The sequence below is a fragment of the Loxodonta africana genome, chromosome 8 (genome assembly GCF_030014295.1).
Source record: "Loxodonta africana isolate mLoxAfr1 chromosome 8, mLoxAfr1.hap2, whole genome shotgun sequence".
In the NCBI taxonomy this organism is placed as follows: Eukaryota; Metazoa; Chordata; class Mammalia; order Proboscidea; family Elephantidae; genus Loxodonta; species Loxodonta africana.
The window spans coordinates 46,773,101-46,795,377 of NC_087349.1; the positions used below are offsets into that span (position 1 = coordinate 46,773,101).

The window sequence follows — 22,277 nt, forward strand, 5'->3', positions numbered from 1 at the left end:
AAAATCAAGATAAACCCAAACAGATCATGCCCATGGGGAAAAACTACAGCCATACCTGTCAGAAACAGACTGTGGCAGATCAAGTCTGGATGTTGTATGTTAAGTAGATGGAAGAAATGACCAGGTAAGTAAACAGCCACGAAATAGTCTGTAGAAGAGAAAGATGTTAAGTCATCGATATATGGGAAGAGCTGTCCAGGTACAGATAAAGCCCAGAATTTCACATTATCTCTGTTTTCTTTGGACCTCACAAACCCAAAAGTTTTTACCAATGTAATAACAAGCTGACTGCTGTCAGTATTATAAATCAACTAACATCTTCTATTTTTGTTTAAATTCTTACTGGCCACTTGTGAGTGGCCATCTAAGATGCTCCACTGGTCTCACCCCAACTGGAGCAAGGGAGAATGAAGAAAACCAAAGACACAGGGAAAGATCAGTCCAAAGGACTAATGGATCACATGTACCATGGCCTCCACCACACTGAGAACAGTAAAACTAGATGGTCCCCAGCTACCACCACTGACTGCTCTGACAGGGATCACAATAGAGGGTCCTGGACAGAGCTAGAGGTAAGTGTAGAACAAAATTCTAACTCACAAAAAAAGACCAGACTTCCTGGCCTGACAGAGACTGGAGAAACCCCAAGAGTATGGCCCCAAGACACTCTTTTACCTCAGTAATGAAGTCACTCCCAAGGTTCACCCTTCAGGGAAAGATTAGACAGGCCCATAAAACAAAACGAGACTAAAGGGGCACACTCGCCCAGGGGCAAGGGTTAGAAGGCAGGAGGGGACAGGAAAGCTGGTAATAGGGAATCCAAGGTCAGGAAGGGAGAATATTCACATGTTGTAGGGTTGGTAACCAATGTCACAACACAATATGTGTACTAATTGTTTAATAAGAAGCTAGTTTGTCCTGTAAACCTTCATCTAAAGTACAATAAATAAATAAATTCTTACTAGCCAGATCTCATTTCTTTCTATCTGTGGCTAATTTTTTTCAGATATTTAGCTATGATTATCTAATTTATACCTGTAATTTTGTTACTAAGTGAACTGTGGGTTTATACGAATCTAAAGTATCTCTGAAAGAACAAAACTAGAATAAAAAATTTCAAGCAACATGAATTATTCTTTCATTTGATAAGCTGAAAAGAGCTTAAAACGGGAATTTCCTTTATAGTTTCTGCCAGTTTGAGAGAGGTCTTAGATTTAGTTCCCCATGTTTGTTCAAGCATCATCATCATCCTTTTCTTTGGAGAAACTTCAAATTGACATTCATCAAGACAATTCTTAGGCATTCTGACACTTTGTGAAGTGCTAATTTACTAGCTAGCTGTCTAGAATTCACACCTCACGGTCCCTACAGTAGATATTTTTGTACCCAGATTGAGACACAGTGTAAAAATAAGTCCTGGAGAATGGGAGGGCGAAAGTAGCCCTTGCCAATAACTTCTTCTTGGATCTCAGAAAAACAGAGAAATACACATGATAGTAATGAATTTTATAGAGATGAAATATTTAGATTATGCGTGAGACAGCTTTTTCTAGACACAAAGAAACACAAGCTAAATATTTGCATAGAAAGGGTTCTGTGGAGAGGAAAAGAAAGAGGATGTAAAACTCTGAGCAATTCACATATGGTGTCCATTCAACTGGGGATTAAGTGATGTTAAAGTGCTTAGCACAAATGGTTCCAATAATCTTATTATTATGCCCACACTTAAGTGAAAAAACACAAATAACAATACAGTGTAGCAGAGTGGAAAGGGTTTCAGTATCAAATGACCTAGGTTAATAATACCTAGTCCTACCACCTGTTAACTAGGGTGGTACTATGTCCCTGGGGGAGGGAACATTTGGAAATGTTAAAGGGTGTTTTAGGTTATCACAATCATTGGAGTTTGGGTGTGTGGGGGGCAGGGGGAGTAAGAGGGATCTACTAGCATTTGATGAGGTGGCCTGCAGAGATGTTAAATCCCTCAGTGTGTAAAACAATCTCACACAAAGAATTAATATCTCACCAAAAATGTCAATAGTGCCTGTGGTAGGCTTAAAAATGGTCCTCCAAAAATGTCTACATCCTAATGCCTGAAATCCGAAAATATGTTAATTTACCTGGTAAAAGGGATGTGATTAAATAAAGGATCTTCGAATGTGAAGATGGTCCTGGATTATCCAGGGGGGCCCAGTGTAATCACAAATGTCATTAGAAGAGAGAGTCAGAAGGAGATTTGATTACAGAAGAGGAGAAGGCCATGTGACGACGGAAGAGATTAGGGAGGTAGGGCACTGAGAAATGCCAGCCTCTAGACTCTGGAGGAGGAAAGGAAAGAATTCTTCCCTGGAGCCTCTGGAAGACACCAGTCCTGTCCACATCTTGACTGTAGCCACTTAAGACTCCTTTCAGACTTCTTACCTCCAAAACCACAAGAGAACGTGTTTGCGTGTTTGCTATTGATGCACAATTCTGCCCTTTTAAGCCACAATTTCATTATCTGTAAAATGGTGACATCACTGAGCAGAATTGTAAGGATCAAGATAGCTTAAGTAAAATATATAACATACAACCAATCCAAGGAGTGCTGGTGGTACAGTGGTTAAAAGCTCAGCTGCTAACCCAAAGGTCAGCAGTTCAAATCTACCTTGGAAACCCTGTGGGGCAGTAACCAAACCAAACCTGCTACCATGGAGTTGATTCAGACTCCTAGCAACCCTATAGGACAGAGTAGAACTGCCCCATAGGGTTTCCAAGGTGTGGCTGGTGGATTCAAACTGCTGACCTTTTGGTTAGTAGCCGAGTTCTTAACCACTGTGCCACCAGGGCTCCATATGGTATATAATATTCATTAAACAAATGGTAGCTTTTTTTTTTTTTTTTTTATAAACACATATAGAGGTGTTTTGGGTTCATGGAAAATTTCCAAAACTATTCTTTAATATTTTCAATCAATATAGGCCCCTTTTAACAAGGTGACAATTCTGGGAAATTGTGCATAATTAATAGCAAGAAACACATACATTCAAAAAAATAACATTGTTATAAAAATTACCTCTAGAACAGTTTTAATCTTGGGTACAATTTTTTTGCCTATAAAATAAAATGTGCTTAAAAAGGAAAGGCAACTTATTTAAGCAGGACTATTTTTACAAATCTCTAGAATTTCTTCCCTCTCCACGCTCTAAAGACCACAGATTAAATCATGCCTGCCCTTTTCAAGAGTACATTCCCATGGGTTAAAAAAAGGAAGGATAATTTTGCCCTCGCAAAATGCTAAGTTTTTTTAGTGGCGTTTCCCACATCATCCTTGCGATGGGATGTTGATATAGCATTGCTGATAAGAATCAAGTCCCAGACCCAGGAAACCTTATATTTATCTCTCTTATCACAGGAAGCAGTGGAACCAGGCCTCTCTAAGGCAATTTCCCACAGGTTCAGAGATCAGGTTAAAATTTGCCATACACTGGCCCACTTAGCATAAAATGTCTAACCTCATCAATCCATTCATCCATTGCCCTGAGTCGATTCCAACTCATACAGAGCCTATAAAGCAGAGCAGAACTGGCCCATAGGGTTTCCAAGGCTGTAATCTTTATGGAAGCAGACTGCCACATCTTTCTTCTACAGAGCGGCTGGTAGGTTCAAACCACCAACCTTTCAGTTAGCAGCCAAGCGCTTAATCACTGCACCACCAGGCTCCTTACCTCATCAATAGTATTGTTCAAAATATAAATCTTTCTATGGACTTTCCTATCATTTTAGATTCTCACTTTGCCCAGCTCCTTCACCTTGCGCCTTCCTAAACCTTTGTCATGATAGCAGATGGACTGGGAACAAGGATGGAGGAAGCTGTCCAAGAATCATGTGCTCTTAACCTGAAGCTTTCCTTCTTTAACTGTTGTGCCATATTCCACATGTAGCAAGTAACAGTTTTGTTACTTAGTCACATGCCACATTGTTTATGCCCTACGTTTCAATTGACATGGAAAAGAAGTTTTCAGTGTGGAGGTACAATAAATCCTATCTTTATTTTCTTCTTTACAGACTCCCTTAATATGCTCATGTTACCTTTACCATATTTATTCAACAAAAAGCCACTCATTCAAGTTGATCCATATATCATCTGTGGGACTTGGAGGCTTTTAGCAATTAGCAACAATGAATAGACAATTTCCCAAAGATCCTTGTCCTCTCTAGAGTCAAGGGACAACATGATGTATTATTTCTCATACACTGTTAGGGAACATCTCATCACTGTCCTCATCTTTATTTTAACTAGTGGCTTTTCAGGACTACTACCAAAAACATAAGAAAGTTCACCTCCAGAACTATAATATGTTTGTACTGTTTTAAATCCTAAATTTGTGGCAGCTTGTTACAGTAGCAATAGGAAAGTAATACAGTTTAGTTTCTCTAAGTTCCTTAGGTTCTCTAAAAAATAGGTAAATGGATCCCTCCAAAAGGCTAATGGGGAGGACAGCTTCTTTCCAGAGCAAACCGCTTCCCATCAGGCTTCAAAAAGGTCACTGAGTCGTCACAGTCCAAGTCCCAAAGAGGCATGAGAAAATGGAGTGCATGGCGAAGAAATGATATAGATGTCGAGGAAAGCATGTATTGGAAGGAAAAGGCAGAGCAAAGAAATGAGTATCTCTCTGTTACCTACCAAGGTTGAGAAAAGTAACGCCCTTTGTCACATGTGAGTCACCACTCCCAAGAGCAGCGGTGAAGGTTTTGCTGTGCCCTGAAGAAAGAGTACAGGATGTGAGAGAAAGAGCATTAAGAAACAAACAGTGGTACTGCCACCCCAAACAATGGCCCTATAACACTCCCGGCTGTGAAGCTGATGTAGCAAGCATCTTCGGATCTCTGGATTTCATGGTTTCCCATCACTCTCTAAAAGCCAGCACTGGGGTGGATCATCTGGTGTGGTCACAACCCAGTAGTTATTCTGAGCTCATTTATAACCTTAGGGGTGGTTTGTACATGGAAGGCAGGATCCAAAGAAGTCTACCTAGGGATCCAAGAGATGGGGACCAGGTAGCTCATCAGCCTTCACGTCTCAGGGCTAACTGCCATACATTTGTCATTAAGACCCTCTGAGACTTCTCCACGTCACTCACAAATCCCATCTTTTAGTTAGAAAGTAACTGAAGTATTAGACTATCTACCAAACTCAGCCTATTCAGCTTCACACTCCATTTTTCCAACTCATAATCTTCAGCAAAGTTTTATTTACTGATTTTAATCATGAGATTTATCACTAGAAAAATGTGTGAAAACTTTCCACAAAAACCTCAGACTTAAGCTGTTTAAGCATGTACGTATGTATAGCACTGAAATTACTTTTGGTTTCTTCATTATTGAGAAAGTTCTTAAACTTTTTTACGTAAATCTCTAACCTCTTATGGTAATATTAGACACTCCTGTAGGATAACAAACTCTGGTGCAAGTTGGCATACAATTTTTAAAATATTAACCAAGATCTATCTTTTAAAAATTTTAATTTCATCCATAGCATGTACCACTTAAATACTAATTTTAAGGAACTTAACGAATACTCTTTCTTTAGCACTGGTTCAACCTAAATTACTAAGGGTTGAGCTGGCGCTGATCACAGAACTAGAAAAGGCTGGGCATTTTATTCTTCTCTCAGCCTGTCAACATATCAATTTCTGGGCCACAGATGTGTGAAATGGAGTAAACGTATGCTGAGTTCCTGGAAGCTTTTAACTAAAATGCTATGTAACTTCGTGAATTAATTCTATAGAGACTTTCCAATTAGTAATAATAAAAAGCAAACATACTTAATGCAAATATATGCACTAGGATTGGTCCACAGGCATAGAAAAAGAACTAGGCCAGGATCAAAAAATATAGCAGATAAAATACTTTAGCTCACTTAGCATTCACCATTACTGAATTTCTTTAGGAAACATGTATTATCAAAACACTACACGTAACCAGCGGCAGTGGAAGGGACAGAATGGAATGATAAAATTGATTGCAAAGAAATAAGACTTTAAAATCTATCTGCTAATTTGCTACTAATTTTAAAAAGTGTAAAAGTAAGCAAGAAATAAGAATAAATGAAAAATACCTTTATGAAAGTAAAACACTGAGTATGTGATTTGTTCCCAAGAGTCAAACTTCGGGCTGTAGCATACACACAAGCTTCCTAGAAGTAAGAAGGTATTTAGTACAGTTTAAAAGAAACTATGCAATAAAAAAAACAGAGTTTCCTAAGGCACTTAACCTTACTTCTATTTATTTAGAAGTTCTCCCTCAACTTACTTCAAAAAATTATTCCCAAATTTTAGTTGTCTATTAACAATTCAACAGTTACTCAGCACGCACTATAAGCAATGGACTATGGTAGGCTATTGAAGCATAGGAAAATAATATGATATCCTGGAAATCTAGAAAAGTGTCTAAAGCTTTACAAGATTTTCCTAACATAGATGTACTGCCATGCCCTCTTATCTAGCTTGTCTTCTGGTCATTACCAATAGTTATGGACTCGTTTATTAAAATGTGTTATCATTTTTCACTTAAAGTTTCCAGTCTTGTGGTTTATCCAGATATAAAGGCAAACTGTGATCTACGTTATGTGGCAATAAGAGCAAACATCATGTGCAAGCCAAACTCCACCCACTTTCAGGTCTCTGAGGACCTTGGCCAAAGATCAGCCCCCAGCATAGGGTGGCCTTTCCAAATAAGCCCTGGCCATCTTCCCTCACCCCATCACTGCAGGACACCCTCAGCCTTCCTATCTCCTCCAGTGTGTAAAACTACACATTATCTCTAGAAGCTGTTGCCACAAATGGGGATGTTATGCTTGAACCCATACTTATAGTCTAATGAGAACATTTATGTGATCAACTGAAATAGGAGATTCCAAGGTAGAAAGGAACTTGACAAGGTGTCAGTGTTTGGAAACCAGGTTTCTAATGCCAGAGTTAATACTAACCAGCTGTGTGAATTCAATTATCGCTTTACTTCAGTGGTCTCAATGTTTCTTCTATTACACTCCATTAGTTACTTTATCAAAGAATCATGGTTAAAATTAAAAAAAAAAAAAAGAACCCCATTTTTCCCCAAGAAGGCCATTTAAGGACATTTTTTATAAGCATACTGTTATAATATTTATCATTTGTGACAATTTTTAATGACATTTAAAACTGCAATGTAGTATTAAAGGTACATTTTATTGAAAATCCTAAAAATATAAAACAATAAAAAATAATTATTTTATCAGATGAAAATGGAAACAATCCTGTTAGGTGTAAAATTACTGTTATGGCTGCTGAGCACACAGTGATAATAACTTTTTGAAAATTTACAGGTGAGACACTGAGAATAAAAGTAATGCTATTACTAAATAATTTAAAAAATGAAATAATCCTTATAGGTGTTAAAAAAGCCTCCATGTACCACTTAGACTACTTTTCAATAAACATATTGCGAGCTAAAACTATTGGCTTATCTAGTTCTTTTATGTTGTATGAATTCTGATTTCTACATCTATGTAGTATTTTCCCCAGCATTGTAAGAACAATTGAACATTAGTAAGTTAATTCACAAATTGCACAAACCAGTAAGTCTAATAATAAAAAATGAATAATTGATATGCAAGGGGAGGAGGCTACAGTGATATACCTGGTAATAGACTAGAGTTAGAGACATCAGTAAGAACTGATGTTTAGCTTTATATAGTTACAAGGTGGCACAGTGGTTAAGAGCTACAGTGAGCTACAGCTGCTAACCAAAAATGTCAGCAGTTCAAATCCACCAGGCACTCCTTGGAAACCTTGTGGAGCAGTTCTACTCTGTCCTATAGGGTTGTTATATATATGAATCGATTCAACAGCAATAGGTTAGTTAAAATGGTAACATATAGAAATATTTATAGATAACCATATACACACGGGTTAATATATACATATATATTTCTTTCCTGTGTCAGCTGACAGGGCCTAAAACTAACGACACTCCAATAACAATGAGCATACTTATCACTCAAATCTTGGTTTCTAAACACATTTTCCAGGGTTCCATGGAGAAATGGGTAATTCCAGGACTGAGGCAGGAAATATACAACATGAGCCTAGAGCGCCTTGTAGTGCCAGAAAAGTAAGGAAGGGCTAAAATGATGACAACAGCAACAACAAAAAACATTAATTGGTACGCTAATTTGCTACTAATTGGGCTACTGGGAGGATGGGGGAGACAACGACTGTATGAGTCATTGGTTTAAATTAAAAATAATAAAAAGAACAATACAAAAAAAAAAAAAAAGACAACCCCTGTCTCAAACAAACCCAGGACAAGCCAGCCCACCCACCTTTGGAAGTTCACAAGGGCACAGGCGCACAGGAGTCAACTGTCCAATATGGTAGCCACTAGCCACATGTGGCTATTGAGCACTTGAAATGTGGTACTGTGGCTGAGGAACTAATTTTTTTATTTCAATTAAAATTTGAGTAGCCACATGTGGTAGTGGCTACTGTATCGGACAATACAGCTCTAGAGCACTCAATCCTCAGAGTTCCTTAAACTCACTTGGAATCACAGGTGCCCAGACCCCACCCCAGGTGGGGTCAGAATCTTTCAAAGTGAGAATCAGGCATTAGTAGCAGTATCTTTTAAAACTCCTTAAATGATTCTAATGTACAGCCAACGTTAAGGATCAGATCCAGATTTGAAGGTTCTTGGCTTTTTGGCTTACGAAGTGTAACTGCATTTGAGTTGTGGCGTTGGTGATAAATATTGACTATACCGTGGACTTCCAGAAGAACAAACAAATCAGTCATACAAGAAATACAGCCAGAGTGTTCCTTAGAAGGAAAGATGGAGAGGCTAGGGCTCACTTACTTTAGACATGTCATCAGGAAAGACCAATTGCTAGCAAAGGGCATCATGTTTGGTACAGTAGAGGGTCAGCAAAAAACAAGAGAAACCGTCAAGGAGATGGACTGACACAATAGCCACAAGAATAGGCTCAAACATGCCAACGATCATGAAGATGGCACAGGACCAGGAAATGGTTCCTTCTGTTATATAAGGTCACCATGAGTCGGAAATGACTTGATGGCAGCTAACAACAACAACCAAACTAAAAACAACAACCAATGTATTACCTCAGACGAGTTAATTAAACTCTCTAAGCCTCAGTTTCCTCATCTATAAATGTGAAAAATAATAGAACCTACTTCATAAGGTCTTTATGTGAAAGTTAAATGAAATAATGTATACAACGTTCTGACAAAGAAGTTATATATGGCTATAAGGGATAGCTATTATTAGTTTTATTCCAGGATAATTTTGTTGCTATTTACAAGGAGAAGTCACAGTTTGAAAAGTAAAACATCCTCTTAATGGTGTATCCAGAGATGTTTGATAAATATTCATCAATGATGAAGAAAACATCTCAAAGTTGGCTAGCTTTCAGGAAACCATTTAGACAATGAAGGCTATTATGGACAAAGTTTTCCAAGGGAAATTATCTCATTGGAACAATTATTGAAAGGCCCTATAAAATGCTAAAACACAGGCCTAATTCTGGGAACTTGTGAAGAGCAATTCTTGTAATTGTGAGAACAAAAAGGAAAATTTAGACTTTTCACCACTCATTCCTCCCAGTAGGTGGTGCCCAAGAAAGAATTACGCCATAGACTTAGAACACAGAAGAATGCTCCAAGTGCAGCTTCAGTGTTGGCTATGAAACATGGAAGGAATGAGAACATTTTCTTTCCTCTCACTGTCTTAGAAAGTCTCACTGATTAATTTACCCTCATATTATAAGAGATTTATTAGAAATATTTATGTGGTCTCAGAATCTTAAATCATGCATAAGTGGCCAGACACCAGCAACAGCATTTTCCATACCTTCAACTCTCATGAGCACTCCCACTACCTAGATTTTAACCTCTAATTCCTTCGAAGACAGCTGAGGTCATTTCTTAGGGCAGGGAAACTCAGACAAAGATGCCTTCAAGAATGTCAGAAGTAATGCTGAAAGGCCAAGGTAGCTCCCAATGGCTAAGATGTGACAATTATATGTCAAATATTATTGCATCATCATCATAAATATAAATAGCTGAAATAAGTCGAGTTCGTATAAGGCTCTGAGACCATCAATATTTCTTTTATGAACTTTGTAACATGTTTTCTGGCCTCCAAGTCAGTGGAGAATTAAGCTATTATTCAGGGAGTCATAGACCCTTTGGTCCCTTACTTCCCTAATCCTACTTCACTGGAGTAGTTTTCATTTTTTTAGAAACCACAAAGGTAAAAAAAACTCATTTTGAAAACTGCTTCAGGAACACGTACAGACAATTTACTAGTCAAAAACCAAAAGGTTGTTTCTTTGACTTGCTCCTTCTTGAATGTGGAAGCATCTCATTTGAAATAGGTTGGAATTTTTTGTTTGTTTTTCTATTTCAAGTTGGTTGAGAGAGTTCATTTTCTATGCTCTCAGACATGGCTGAGAAAGCAAAAACAGACTCATTCACATCTAATGCCAGAAAAACCTAACAAATATTTTATCAGATATGTCACAGGTAACCCATTTATAACTTACAGCTGTTAGTGTTCATGAGACATTCCTGCACAAATAAAATGAAAAGAAATAAAAGCCTCATAGAATTAAACCTAATATGATTTTTTACACCCCACAGATTGAAAGTGTAGTACCATAATTGAACCTACCCCAGTCCCTCCACACAAGCTCTGAATCCTATTCTATTCTGAATTCTAAGCAAATTCACTCTACCAGTTAGTCCTCTCTGCTGTGTACTCTCATCTTTTCCCTCTCTACTAGATATGTCCTGTAAACATTAAAGCATACTAGAGTCTCTATAATCTTCAAAAAATAATGTTTCCTAAATCCCGCATCTTCTTGCAGCTGCTGCCTTATGTCTATACATGCTGCTACAACTTCCACATTCCACTTAACCCAGCACAAACAAGAACTCACCTCAATCATCCAACACACTCAGCTTACAGTAACCTCCATGCTGCTAGACCCAATGGACTTCACTTCTCATTTTCTACTGGCAGTTAGCAACTCACTCCTTTTGAAGCCCAGTGATAAAGAAAAACGAATCCCCAAAACATCTTACAATTTAGATGAACCTGGAGGCCATTATGTTGAACAAAATAAGTAAATCACACAAAAAATATTGTATGTTCTCACTTTTATGAAATGACATGAACAAGTAAATATACAGAAACTAATGTTCATTAGTGGTTACCAGGAGAAGGAGGAGAGGGAGTTTTACTCTCTAGATAGTAGTAGACACTTGTTATTTTTGGTGATAGGAAAGGTAACACCGAATGAGAATGAAGTGTACACAGCTTCATGAAGGTAAATAATAATATCACTAAAAAAAACACAAGAAAAAAAGAACTCATTGGTAATTGCTATGACATATAATTTTTTTTTTTATAATTTTCAAACAACAGTGAACACAACCCAAAAATATATGTGTTGATGTATAAGGATGTATGTAGGCATATATATGTATAGATACCAGAAAGATGTTTACCTGTGTTTTATTGACTATGCAGAGGTGTACAACTGTGTGGATCATAACAAATTATGGATAATATTGTGAAGAATGGGAATTCCAGGACACTTAATTGTGTTAATTCAGAACCTACATAGACCAAGACATAGTCATTTGAACAGAACAAGGGAATACTGCATGGTTTAAAGTCAGAAAAGGTGTGAGTCAGGGTTGTATTCTTTCACCATACTTATTCAGTCTGTACGCTGAGCAAGTAAGTCAAGAATCTGGGATATATGAAGAACACAGCATCAGGATTGGAAGAAGACTCATTAACAACCTGCAATATGAAGACAGCACAACCTTGCTCACTGAAAGTGAAGCAGACTTGAAGCGCTTACTGATTAAGATCAAAGACTACAGACCTTCAGTATGGATTACACTTCAACATAAAGAAAACAAAAATCTCACAACTAGACTAATAAGCAACATCCTGATAAACAGAGAAAATAATGAAGTTGTAAAGGATTTCACTTTACTTGGATCCACAATCAACACCCATGGAAGAAGCAGTCAAGAAATCAAACGATGCGTTACCTTGGGCAAATCTGCTGGAAAAGACCTCTTTCAAGTGCTGAAAAGCAAAGATGTCACCTTGAGGACTAAAGTGCATCTGACCCAAGCCACGGTATTTTCAATTGCCTCATATGCTTATGAAAGCTGGCCAGTGAATAAGGAAGACCAAAGAAGAATCGATGCATTTGAGTTATAGTGTTGGCGAAGAATACCGAATACCTAATAGACTGCCAGAAGAACACACAGATCTGTCTTAGATAAAGTATAGCCAGAATGCTCTTTAGAAGTGAGGATGGTGAGACTCATGTACTTTGGACATGTTATCAGGAGGGACCACTACCTGGAGAAGAACATCACGCTTGGCAAAGCAGAGTGTCAGCAAAACAGGGGAAGATCATCAACAAGATAGATTGACACAGTGGCTGCAACAACTGGCTCAGACATAGCAATGATTGTGAGGATGGTGCAGGACTGGGCAGCATTTAGTTCTGTTGTATATAGGGTTGCTATGAGTTGAAACTGACTTGATGGCATCTAACAGCAACAACATATAATATGTGTCTATACAGGTACACACCCTCTACTCACTTATCAACATAGTTAGGTTCCAGAGATCAGGCCGTTATGTGAAATCTGCATTATACAAAAATGGAGGACTACCACACCAGATCACAAAATGAAGTATGACTACATCATTATATAACTCCCAAATTACATCATTACCTAGCTGTCAAATTATATCATTACGTAACTACCAAACCTCTGAGAATCATGGCCCATACAAGTTGACATATAATCTTAACCATCACAGCCAGCATTACTCTCACCTCACACCTCAGTATTTGTTACCGCCAGATGTACATTGTTAATGTGTAAAATAGTCAGATAGTATATTTTTTACTGTTGTCATAAATGGGAAACGTCGGATAACAAAATAATTGATAAGTGGGGAGAAGGTGTACATATGTATGTGTGTGCATATGTATATACTCATATATATATAATAAAACACATAGGGAGTACAGTTATGGATACTTCTTAGATATAACCAAACACCTGACAGGATTAGTGTTCTGGGCTGAAGGCATAGGACCATAGTCTCATGGGACAACTTGGTAAACTGGCATCATATAGTTCATAAAGTTTATGTTCTACATCCTAGTTTGGTGAGTAGTGTCCTGGGATCTTAAAAGCTTGAGAGCGGCCATCTAAGTTACAACTATTGGTCTTTACTCACCTGGAACAAAAGAAGGAAATCAAAGACTCAAAGAAGAAACTAGTCTACAGGGCTAATATTCTACACGAACCATGGCCTCATCTACGCTGAGACCAGAAGAATTAGATGGTTCCCAGGTACCACTACTGATCACTCTGATCAGGGCCACAATAGATAGATCCTGATAGAATGGGAGAACAATGTGGACCAGAACCTCAAATTCTTTTTAAAAAATCCAGATTTGCTGGACTGGTTGAGACTGGAGGACTCCCTGCAACTATTGCCCCGAGATCCTCTTTAAGCTTTGAACCAAAACAAATCCCTGAGGTCACATTTTAGCTCAATAACAGATTGGCTTACAAAATAAAGAATATCACCTGTGAGTACTATGCTCCTTAAAAAAATCATCTATATGAGACCAGATGATCAATGGTCACCTGAAATCAAACATGAGAAAGTAAGGGAACAGGAAAACTAGATTAATGGAAATGGAACAACCAGAATGGAAATACTGAGAATGTTCACACGTTGTGAAGAATGTAGCCAATGTCACTGAACAATCTGTGTATAAAATAGAATGGGAAACTAAACTGCTGTGCAAACCTTCACCAAAAATACAATAAAATTTCATTTAAAAAATAAAATAAAATGTCATAATAAGAGAAAAAAAAACCTCCAATGACTTCTCAATCTTCTTTGGATAAAATCTATAATCCTTCCATGGTATATAAAGCCCTACATAATCTGCCCCCTGCCTATCACTCCAGATCTCTCTCACAATACTGTCCCCTTTGTTTACTCTACTTCGGCCATCCTAGTCTTAGTTTATGTATATCCATCAAGTCTCAGCTGAAATATCACTTCTTTCCCTGAACCCCCCAAAATAGGGTTATAGAGGGACTCATGTGGTGACAGGGACCTTGGATGAATAGGAAAAAGGGGATGTACTATAAACAAGTAAGAGTAGGGAAGGGGGCAATTTGTTGGACTAAGACAGAATGGGATGGAATGTCTTGGAGAGAAGGAGAAATAGGAATGGACTGGCTGAACTAGAACATTTTTGAAGACACTAGTGTCATCTATTAAACTTCCATTATTACCTCTCATGGCTTCCTGTACTCCTCATTCATAATATTTACCATGATTCTATTTAAATACCTATGTGTATGCTTATTTAATGTCTAAAATCCACATAAAACTGTATCCTCTATATGAATAAAAATTAGGACAGTTTTGCTCATCATTGCATCCTTAATACCTAGCACACAGTAGGTGCTTAATAAATGTTTGCTCTCTGGGTAAATACCACATAATTTGGTTTTAAAGGAATACAACCTAAGTACAGGCGCTAATCAAGTAGTAATGTTCACTCAAGTTGGAATGTTAAAGACGGCTATGAGATTTTGTTATTAGAGTGGTTTATTTAGATGATTATTAAGGTTAGTTAATAAGCAGTTTTTTCACCAGATTCATTAAATTTAATCATACTCTTTCCCTCTTGTTTTCAAGTATTCCTTTTCCCTCCCCATTTTCCCTATCTACACTAAACAGCTATTAAGGCACAGAATACTGTCCACTAATAACTTCATGTCAAGCTTCGGTTATTAGGTTAGTAGGTTATAGCATGGCTCTTGAGGCCAAGTAAATGGGTTTAGAGTTCAATCATGTCAGTAACCCTGACTCAGAAAGCACCCCTATCACCTGATGCCATTTATTAAAAGATGGAGACGGTGAGAAAATGTATACTGACTAAATACAACTCCGTCTCCTTTATTGGAACAATAATGCAAATAATATCTATTAGGACAATAACCCTGCTAATTGTGACTTTTTAATAAAGGTAGCAGATGTGCAAAATTATTGTAAAGCAAATAATCTGGCATATGCAAGTCCATATGATTGCTTATGTAGGAATGTGGTTCTGCTGTATTTCATTTTCAAGATCTATACAGATAAACAATGACTAAAGTTTATATACAGCTCAAGTATAATTAGGTATACTGATGACCGCTGGTTCTACCTGTTTTGTTGGTAAAAACACACAGACTCAGGTGTTTGGATAATTCCTCTTGGTCTTGAAGATAATCACATCCAAAGTTCACAAGCCTAGGGACATAACAGATAAAAAATTGTTGAGTGCATTTGAAAATATGTTTCCTAATAAAGGATTTGAGTACCCACTATAATATAGACCCAAAAGTAGAGACATATCCCTGAGAAATTTAAGAAGATAAAATGCTTTTTTTGTTGTTAAGAAATTCTATAAAAGAGTCAAGAACAGTTATTTAAAAAAAAAAATGGTATATAAATGGCATGGCACTGGCAATAGAAAGAAAATGTTATTTTCAAATTATGTTTTTATAACTTTTTTCTGATTAAGAGTAATACATATATAATGTTTCAAAAGAAGCACAACTAATTGTTCATATATGCTAAAATGAAGCTAGTGAAATCTATAACAATTTAGGATTATCATTACTCTAATTCAGGAAGACTTTCATTTCTTCTGTGCTCTGATGACCTTGCGTTTATCTCTTCAAAAGCGCCTTGTGTTTTTACCACATGTAAAATAATCTGGGGAGTGAGGTGGGAGGGAGAGGCCTCACCTTCTGTATAAAAAGCAAAACAGAAAATAATACGCAATATATTCATCTGAGACACAAATGGGTTGACCTGTGACATGTTCTTTGACAGCAACAAGGAAAGCATTTTGGCGTTTGGTTCTAAATGTAGCTCTCTGACTCATTGAATCCTTTTATTTAATCACAGGGAGAAGAGCAGTTCCATGAATGGAAATGAATGGAGATGCCATACAGAAATAAACGGCTAACGAAAATCAATACAAATGACTTTACATGTTAAAGCCTGTGTTCACACTTGATAAAGTTGTTTATATTCCCTATCGAGAACAGGATTGTATAAAGAAAATACACACACAGGAACAGAATTTCAAATCACCCTTTTATCTGCACACCATGGATTAGGTATAAATCTAATCATTTTGCCCACACGAACATCTAGAAAAATTAATCCCACTCTATGAGTCACTTACTTAAATCCTGAGTCATTTAATGATATGTCCAAGGGTGCTGCAAACTGTCAAAAATCAGGAGAAAACAAACCCAAAAATGATGTTAATTAAGTGATGATCTTCCTGAAAACCAGAGCAAGCCTGACAATGCTGTGCATGCCTAATGATGAAGAGCCCATTGAACCACCAGTACCCTCAGCACAGAAAGTCTCCACTGGGGATATTTCAGAGTTTACATTCAAAACCTGATGTGTATTTATTTCTTAAAAGGCTAGAACTTGGCAAACTTTGAATTTGGATGTCATAAACACATTATATAACAGGCCAGTTGGAAGCAATAGCCTTTAATAAGACACAGATGACCACTTAAGTGAGGAAGGACTAGGTGTCTTTAGAAAGAGGGGGCTCTTTGTGAGTGAACAAAAAAAGGGGGGGTAAATATAAACCCCTCTTGTGATTGTATGATATCAATCTGAACTTTTAGTTCAATATAAGTCCTTGTCAAGAAAACTAACAACGTACTATTTATCATAAAGGTATTACTGACTCCACATTACAAGTTTACCACTCCAAATATTAGCTGTTTCAGGAATGATACTAGGCTTTTACTATTTAAACTTTACTCTGTCATTGACTTCTTACCTTAGTCTCAAATCCACCATCTTCACAAGTCTTTTTGGGTCAAATAACTTGTAAGCACTTAAAGCTATCTGCTACAGACCACACCTATTGCCCTCTACAAATCCCACTGTTGTTTCTTTAATGCCAGGCACTCTGTTAGTAGATAGGTTTCCTATGTGTGCTCTTCTAATCAACCTTATTAATTGCATTTGCTTTAGAGCTGATGCCCTAAGATGGCAAGAACTATTTTACTTGCTTGCACAAGTGACTAACACAACATCAAGAATGCTAAAATGCTGTTATGATAACAACTCTCTTAAAAAGCGGCAGTGGGGAATAATTTGAAGGCCAGAGTAGCAGGGGTGGGGGTTTGGGAACCATGGCTTAAGGGGATATCTAGGTCAACTGGCATAATAAAATCTATTAAGAAAACTTTCTGCATCCCACTTTGGAGGGTGGTGTCTGGGGTCTTAAATGCTAGCAAGCGGCCATCTAAGATGCATCAATTGGTCTCAACCAACCTGGAGCAAAGGAGAAGAACACCAAAGACACAGGGTAATTATGAGCCCAAGAGACAGAAAGAGCCACATAAACCAGAGACTACATCAGCCTGAGACCAGAAGGACTAGATGGTGCCCAGCTACAACTGATGACTACCCTGACAGGGAACACAACATAGAACCCCTGAAGGAGCAGGAGAGCAGTGGGATGCAGACCTCAAATTTTCCTAAAAAGACCAGACTTAATGGGCTGACTGAGACTAGAAGGACCCCAGGTCTTCTGTTAGTCCAAGACTGGAACCATCCCCAAAGCCAACTCTTCAGACAGGGATTGGGCTGGACTATTTTTTTTATAAGATAGAAAATGATATTGGTGAGGAGTGAGCTTCTTGGCTGAAGTAGACACATGAGACTATGTGGGTGGCTCCTGTCTGGAGGGGAGATGAGAAGGCAGAGGGGGACAGAAGCTAGCTGAATGGACATGGGAATACAGGGTGGAGAGGGGTGTGCTGTCTCATTAGGGGGAAAGCAACTAGGAGTACATAGCAAGGTATGTATAAGATTTTGTATGAGAGACTGACTTGATTTGCAAACTTTCACTTAAAACACAATAAAAATTTTTTTTTAATTTAAAAAAAAGTTGGGGCAGGGGTGCAGCATGTTTAAAAATTTCCTGTAGGCCAATCACATTCTGTCTGGACTTACCATTAGAGTAAAGCTCTCATCAGCATTAAACTGGATGCATTTTAAGATACTCCTTGATTTCTAAAAGAGAAAATAATTAGAATAAAGGACATACTACCAAAAATAAACAAAAACTCTAGTAAAAAAAAAAAAGAGAGAGAGAGAAAAGAAAGCAAACAGTACTGAAAACATTTTAATTATTTTTAACAACCTTCATTGGCTGCCCTCTACCAATGAAAATACAGTGATAAATTACCATCATGAAAATGTCGAAGATCAAATTATTCCTCACAAAAGGAGGGCCAGCAGACTAGTTTTTACCTTCAGGTCAATGTAGTATAGTCTCTGCTCTAACATATCCCACTGAGCCCAGACAAAATCCTCAGCTACTCTGTCTCTTGGGAGATGGCCAGAATTTTTAATCACCTAAAGAGACAAAAAGTTTTTAAAACATAAATAACTATTTTAAAATATAGAACGCATTTGGAATTCATCATTATTTTTCATTTTCAATCTTAAAGTACATGTAAATATCTCACTTTTACCAGTCCCTCTCTCCTCCCAACATACACACACAAACACACGGGCAGTCTTTCCAGAAAAGTTTTATGGCAGCATTTCATTACTTGCTCTTCCCAAATACTCTATAATGTATTGTGTTATTCTTGTCCTTAATTTAGTAGACGGGCTGGGGCTGTTGAAGGCAAAGCCACATCTACCGCAAATCAACAGCTTGGTTAATAGGAGATTCAGAGCTTCCTGTTCTTGACATAATCTACTCAGTCAGGTCTCTGCAGGCAAGAGGCCTTAACTACCATAGACAGAGGCTGTGGTGCCAAGGAAAAACTCATGCCTGGTAAGGGGAGTACTGGATAATGACCCCAGTTGTGCCATAAACTATCCATGTGGTTTTGGGCATGCTTCTTAGCTTTGTGTCTTCCACAATGAATATGATGATATTGCTCATCTGTCGGTATTACTTAACTACTTATCCTGCAAGACCAGACTTAGGCATTCCTTCTGTGCAAAGCCTTCTCTCATGTTCCAAGGAATACAGCAAGGTTGCCCAAGTCTGTGTTCCCATGGCCCTTTGGCATGCCTCTATTACAGTTATATTTTCATGTGTGCCCTAAGTCTCTCCCAATGAGTATGTACTCTCCTACAGCACCTTTGTATTCATGATGTATTTTTTCTAGAATGTAATACTATTCCAGGAATGCTTGTTCAAAAGAAGAAAAATGAAATAAGAGGTGCACAGTAAATTGCCAACGACATTACAAATGTAAAATATAGAATGTTAGAATCAGAAGAGATGACCGTAACCATCTAATCCAACCCCTTTACTTTATAGATGAGAGAACCAAAGCCCAGAGAGGTTAAGTTATGCTATAGCTAGTTCAACCAAGGGCCAGCCGGGGCTCCTTCATTATTTCAGCTGACCTAAAATAACTTGACAGAAGGAGTCAGAAATTCGCCTTCCTCAAAATGCTCATGAAACAAAAGTAATCTATATTGGCATAGATGAGTATATAATGAAGAGAGATTGAGGAAGAAAAATGAGGAAAAATGAGCTTCAGCTTGGTCCATATAATAGGGATTTTTCCTCTGAGCTAACTTGGGACTGAAAGGAGGCTCATGGCATGAGGAGTTGTACATCTTTATGGCTTGCTTGCCCAGGTCCATTACATTTAGGCTGGAGGAAAATGAGGATGGAGAAAACAAAAATTCCAAGAGTACTTGTCCAATAGCAACCCATCCTGTTTCCATTTTTCTGAAATTTGTTAGGTTGGATAGATTTGGAAACCGTTTCAGAAAAGGTGTATACTGAGAAGAACACAAACATTGGAGTATGGTATACCCAGATTCAAATCTCAGTCTTTTCCCTTTCTAGAGTTATCTCACGTCTGTGAGCCTCGCTTACCTTCTCTCTAAAAATGGGGATAATTAGTAATGCCACCTCTCATACAGGAATACTGTGAGGAATACATGAAACTTTGGATTGAATTGTGTACTCCAAAAATATGTGTTGTAAATCCTAACCCCTACAACTGTGGATGTAATCCCTTTTGGGAATAAGGTTTTCTTTCTTATGTTAATGAGACCATATCAGTGTAGGTTGTGTTTTAAGCCAATCACTTTCAGATACAAAAAGAGCAGATTAGATGCAGAAGCAGGGATGCAAGAATGAGGAAAAATAGATGTCACCTGCTGATCTCCAACAAATGCCAGGAAGAATGTTGGAGATGCTGAGTCAAGGGTTTTCACCCAGAGAAGACAAAGAGGGCCTTCCCTTAGAGCTGGCACTCTAAATTCAGACTTCCAGCCTCCTAACTGTGAGAAAATAAATTTCTGTTCAATAAAGCCACCTGCTTCTGTTACAGCAGCACTAACACACGTGGAATCACACACTGCCTGGCTCACAGCTGTGAAAAGCTCTTGTCTAAGCCTTTAAGAATGACAGAAGCACCTCACTGAAGAGTGCATGTGGAGAAGAAAATGCTAAGGTTGCACAGTCTTGTCTGGCAGAATCCTTTCTGGGCTCCTGACAAGTGCACCTTCCCCTTACGTCCCCTGCAGTGACTCCTTCAGCTCCCAAACCCTCTTCAAACAAGCTAGGCCTCTGCCTATACTCCATCCCACTTCCCAACCCTAATGTTTATTTAGCTCTCTCCTCTAAACTCTCACCACTGTCTTTGGGTTTCTGCCTTGGTCTTTCCTCTCTGGCTCTGCCATCTTCTGACCACTAGCTCTGCTCCTGACCTCCCATCCATTTAGCCACTGGTGGTCCAGGGCTCTAGCCACACACTTTCTCCTGGTCATTTCCCAGCCAAATCTATAGATTTGAGGCTTTCAATAGTAGACACATAATTAATGCATGCCACTTTCCCTTTTAATTTTTTCTGTATAACTTTCTTCAATATTAAAATCATCAGAGAAAGCTATTTTGCCGAATGAAGGCTATTATTTAAATATTGACAGGAATAATTTTTAACATCAGTAAAAACATCAAGAAAATGACAAATAACCCAACAGAAAAATAGACAAGAATATATTTAAGCAATTTTCAGAAAAGCAAATTCAAACAGCCAATAAACAGGAAAAGATGCTCAAACTCACTAATATTAAAGGAAATACAGACTAAATAGTAATAAATATCAACTTACACCCATCAAATTAGAAACATGTTTTTAAAGAGCACCTGTACTTTTATTAGTGACATAATAAGATAGAGGGAAAAGGTATGCTTATATTTTGCTTGTAAAACTATGAATTGTTTAAAAATTTTTGGAAAGCAATCTGGCAAAATCTGTTGACATGTTAAAAATACATATACCCATCGGCTCAACAATCCATCCCTGAGGATTTAGCCCAACAAAATATATATTCCAATATGTAAAGTTATAGATACAAAAACATTTATTAATGCAATTTGTAACACACACCACAAAACTGGCAATTAGATGTTCAAATATGAGAAAATGGTTGAAAATTGTGTACATCCACACAAGGGATTATTATATCCTTCTAAAGAGAAAGAATTGGAGTGATTCAAGTTGACTTACAGGTAATTGCACAGAGTGGAATAAGGAAAGAGTGAAAAATAACAAACGAACCCCTATGTGTGTCATGGGTGAAGGTAGCAGATTACATGAATACGGAAGAAGATACGAAAGGATACGTACCAGGTTATAAACAAAAGCTAGCAGTGAAAAGGAAAGGGAGAAGTGGAAAACAAGCAAAAAAGAGAAGAAAATTATATCATGTAACCCCAGCAAATATGTTACTATTTCATTTATTGTATGTGTATGTGCATAAACAGTCTTAAAAAAAATAGTTATATGTTTATTTAGTAACCTAAGAGGTACTGCTGCTAATCAAAAGGTCAGCAGTTCGAATCCAGCAGCTGCTCCTTGGAAACCCTATGGGGCAGTTCTACTCTGTCCTATAGGATTGCTATGAGTCAGAATCAACTCAACGACAATGGTTTTCTAGGGATACATCTGCTATATTAAGTAAAAATCAAACACAAAAGTGACAGATTAACATATATATTATGATCTCATTTTGGTAAAAACAAATGAGCCTCAATATATGTGGGCCAATATATGCAGTAGCACAATGGTTAAGCTCTAGGCTGC

At 37.7% G+C, this 22,277-nt stretch overlaps 1 protein-coding gene across 4 annotated transcripts in view; it reads right to left on the reverse strand.

Moving 5' to 3' along the window:
- GSAP (gamma-secretase activating protein) overlaps positions 1–22,277 on the reverse strand; it is a 99,446-nt gene that overhangs the window by 38,881 nt on the left and 38,288 nt on the right. For 3 of the 4 annotated variants that reach the window (XM_064289904.1, XM_064289903.1, XM_064289901.1), the window contains exons 9-15: positions 18,460–18,564; positions 18,160–18,219; positions 16,355–16,398; positions 15,323–15,408; positions 6,101–6,178; positions 4,667–4,744; positions 56–148 (exon numbers count right to left, since the gene is read on the reverse strand). In XM_064289904.1, the coding sequence (XP_064145974.1) occupies positions 56–148; positions 4,667–4,744; positions 6,101–6,178; positions 15,323–15,408; positions 16,355–16,398; positions 18,160–18,219; positions 18,460–18,564 (544 nt within the window). The remainder of the gene's footprint in view (positions 1–55; positions 149–4,666; positions 4,745–6,100; positions 6,179–15,322; positions 15,409–16,354; positions 16,399–18,159; positions 18,220–18,459; positions 18,565–22,277) is intronic. The other variant, XM_064289902.1, reaches the window with a different exon arrangement.